The 3,023-nt window shown below is 29.9% G+C and overlaps 1 protein-coding gene across 1 annotated transcript; it reads right to left on the reverse strand.

The window, feature by feature from the left end:
* Window positions 1–282: 282 nt before the first annotated feature.
* Window positions 283–2,614, reverse strand: LOC125868454 (uncharacterized). The gene is made up of 4 exons (XM_049549099.1): window positions 2,252–2,614; window positions 1,737–1,827; window positions 571–749; window positions 283–378 (listed from the first exon to the last, which is right to left on the reverse strand). Exons 1-4 carry the CDS (start codon window positions 2,612–2,614, stop codon window positions 283–285), a joined length of 729 nt encoding a protein of 242 aa, XP_049405056.1.
* Between the last annotated feature and the right edge of the window lie 409 nt (window positions 2,615–3,023).

The following is a 3,023-nucleotide window of genomic DNA, read 5'->3' on the forward strand; positions in this document are numbered from 1 at the left end:
TAGCAGCTAATCATAAGTCTTTGTGCTACGAGACATTAATTCTATCACTCTATCAATTATTTAACCACGTACACTTGCATGTGTGTTCGACCTCAACATTGCCCATACATCTTTTTTAAACAAGATTGTTTCTAAAGCATAAATATTTAAGTTCAATCCATAACTGATAATTGTTTATTCTAAAAACAAAAAGAATACAAAGTACATAATAACAGAAGTCTGAAACCAAATCATTAGCTAGCATTGTCCAAACTAAAAGAGATTATTTCCATAAATTTTCTTTCAAATAAACGCGAGATCGTCAAACTCATGCCCCTTAAGAAATGTCTCGCTTAGCACTGTCTTCGATTGAAAGGATGCTTCTAAAATATCTAGAGCCTGCGAATAAATTAAGAAAATTAACATAAATCCAATGTCATTATTGAAAGAGAGAATTTATCTTCCATAAATTGACAATGTAAAGTAACGACCTCCTATAACAAGTTCAAAAGACACAAAAAATATAAATTATTTTGTCAGTATATATAAGTTAAATCCTTTTTGAGAAAAGTATATGAAGTAAAGGCCCACCTCATTCACACCAAACTCAACTGTCTTCACTTCAAACTCAGCAGTTGATTCTACATTAGTCAACTTTGACAAGCCAGATATCATAGACAGAGGGGTTACTGACAAATTATAAGTTACCATGTACACTATTAGTCCTTTGACATAACCACCATCACTATCCAACAACCTGTTTGGAGTAGCTGCATAGATAATTTAGAACAAGCAAACAACCTTCATCAATGATATATTTGTTATATATATATATACAAAAACTAGATAATTGTTCCTCAAAAGTATTTTTTAAAAAATATATATTAATCAAGAAAAAATTGTTTCTCACCAAAAATACTTATTTAAAAAACAATTTTCAAAATAAGATGAATTTAAAAGTTTGGCCAAACAATCTATATACATATATTTAGTTTTAGACCACAAGATTCAAAAATCTTCTTTATTTTTTTAAATTTCATATCAAATCAAAATCAAAATCAAACAAACAAACTAAAACAGATTACAAACAAACAAATTGAAACATGTTACAGACAAACAAATTGAAACATATACAATACTAAAAAATTACCTTGAACTAACTCCCAAGCTTGAGGCCAAGATTTTGATTCACCTGACATGAGGAGTTGATCCTTTGTTTAATTGGATTGCATATAGGCATCATTCAGATTTTGAACACTTTGGTATATATTTGGTATAGAGCCAACTCTGTTGGTTTGAATGTGGTTCATAAAAATTGCAATTGGAAGTTCAAGTAAGCTCATAAGAAACCAAAGCAAGTCCTTTCCACCTTCGGCAAAGACAACTCTATTGGTTTTAGTGTTAATTGTAAGCTTAAAACTGCATTTTACTCCTGAGAACAAAAACATTTTACTAAGACCAAATTTCTGATTTTAGTACAACTTTTAAATACCGATTTATGTGTAACAACAGTTCGAAAGTAAACTTTTCAATTTTGATAGAAAACTTAGTCTTGAATTTTCAAACATTTTGATGATATAAACGATAATATAAGTAACAATAACTGATAATTTAAGATATTTGTAAGGCATATAAAAATTCATCATCAAGAAAAAACTCATTCTCAAAATTTAAAAAGTCTCACATATATTGGAATAATAGAGGATTAAATGGCAAAACTCCATTGTAGAATAAAAAATATTTAAAATATGACTAACCATTGTTTGATTTTCTCCATCCTGTCTGTCTGAGAAAAAGGTTAGTTAGAACTATTTTGGACCTCAAAGAAACTAGCAAGAACTCTTGTTTCTGGATTTGGTTGAACAAACCAAAGACATTAAACATTAATCACTCATGGTCATTAATTGAATTTCCAATGCTATTAAATGGTTTGCATAATTTATAAACAAACTCTTAAATTGACCCTTAGTTGCTAAGTGGCAAGTAATACACCTCAACATGATCACAACTGACAACCAAACACTCCAACTCGTTCTATTGTGTCTTATGGACATCCAATGATGACGTGACATATAAATTTTGAACGTGTCTAGATGATCATTATGTAAGTTGGAGTGTTCAACTGACAGTGTGTGGACAAGTTCAGGTGTCTAGGTGCATACTCAAAGTTAAGAATATTTACTTACTGGATCGGATGAGTCCAAATTTAAATGTCTATTTATATATTATGCCTAAAAAAAGTAACTCAAGTGTTACATGAAGATTTTCTTACCAAATCACTTATCTGAAAATCAATGGTCTTGTGTTGAAGTTGATCAACTTGTGTCTTAGATGTTCTTAGCACATTGATCACACTAGTTGCAGATAATGGTGCAATGAACAAATCATCTGTGATGATCCATGTCAGGACTTCACCAACTTCATCAAGTTGCATAAAATTTGGGATCGTGTTGGATAGACAACCAAACACAGACATACAACTAGGCTGCCTAATGAAATATGCAATTGGTAATTTGAGTATAGTAAATAAAAAGTCAATGAAGTCTTTTCCACATTCAGCAAACACAACTTTATGAGCTTTGCTATCAACCAACAACTTCAAACCAAAATTTGTTGTTTCCATGACTTGCTCCATAACTTGTTTCAATATTCCTAATAACCAAAAGGAATTTCATCAGTCCACCTCCAACAAGGTCAATTAATTAGAAGACATATGTACATACACAAATACAATATGCAGACTCCAACATATAGAAAGTTGAAACTATTCAGTATTGACGTAACACACCTTTTAAGGAGCAATGAATAGAATGATAATTTCATCATATCATTTCTAAATATAATAAGTTTAATGCATTGTCCCACGACTATAATTAAAATTTAGAAACTAAATGATAACTTATCTCTTGATTTTCAGAAAATACACAAGTAAAAATGAAAATCTATGAGACTCTTATACTCACACTCTCGTCCATAATTGAGTATATTAAAATATAATTATTGAAAATATATTGAAATTATTAATTAAATGCTACTATTCTTTT

This window comes from Solanum stenotomum, chromosome 6 (assembly GCF_019186545.1).
Source record: "Solanum stenotomum isolate F172 chromosome 6, ASM1918654v1, whole genome shotgun sequence".
Taxonomy (NCBI): Eukaryota; Viridiplantae; Streptophyta; class Magnoliopsida; order Solanales; family Solanaceae; genus Solanum; species Solanum stenotomum.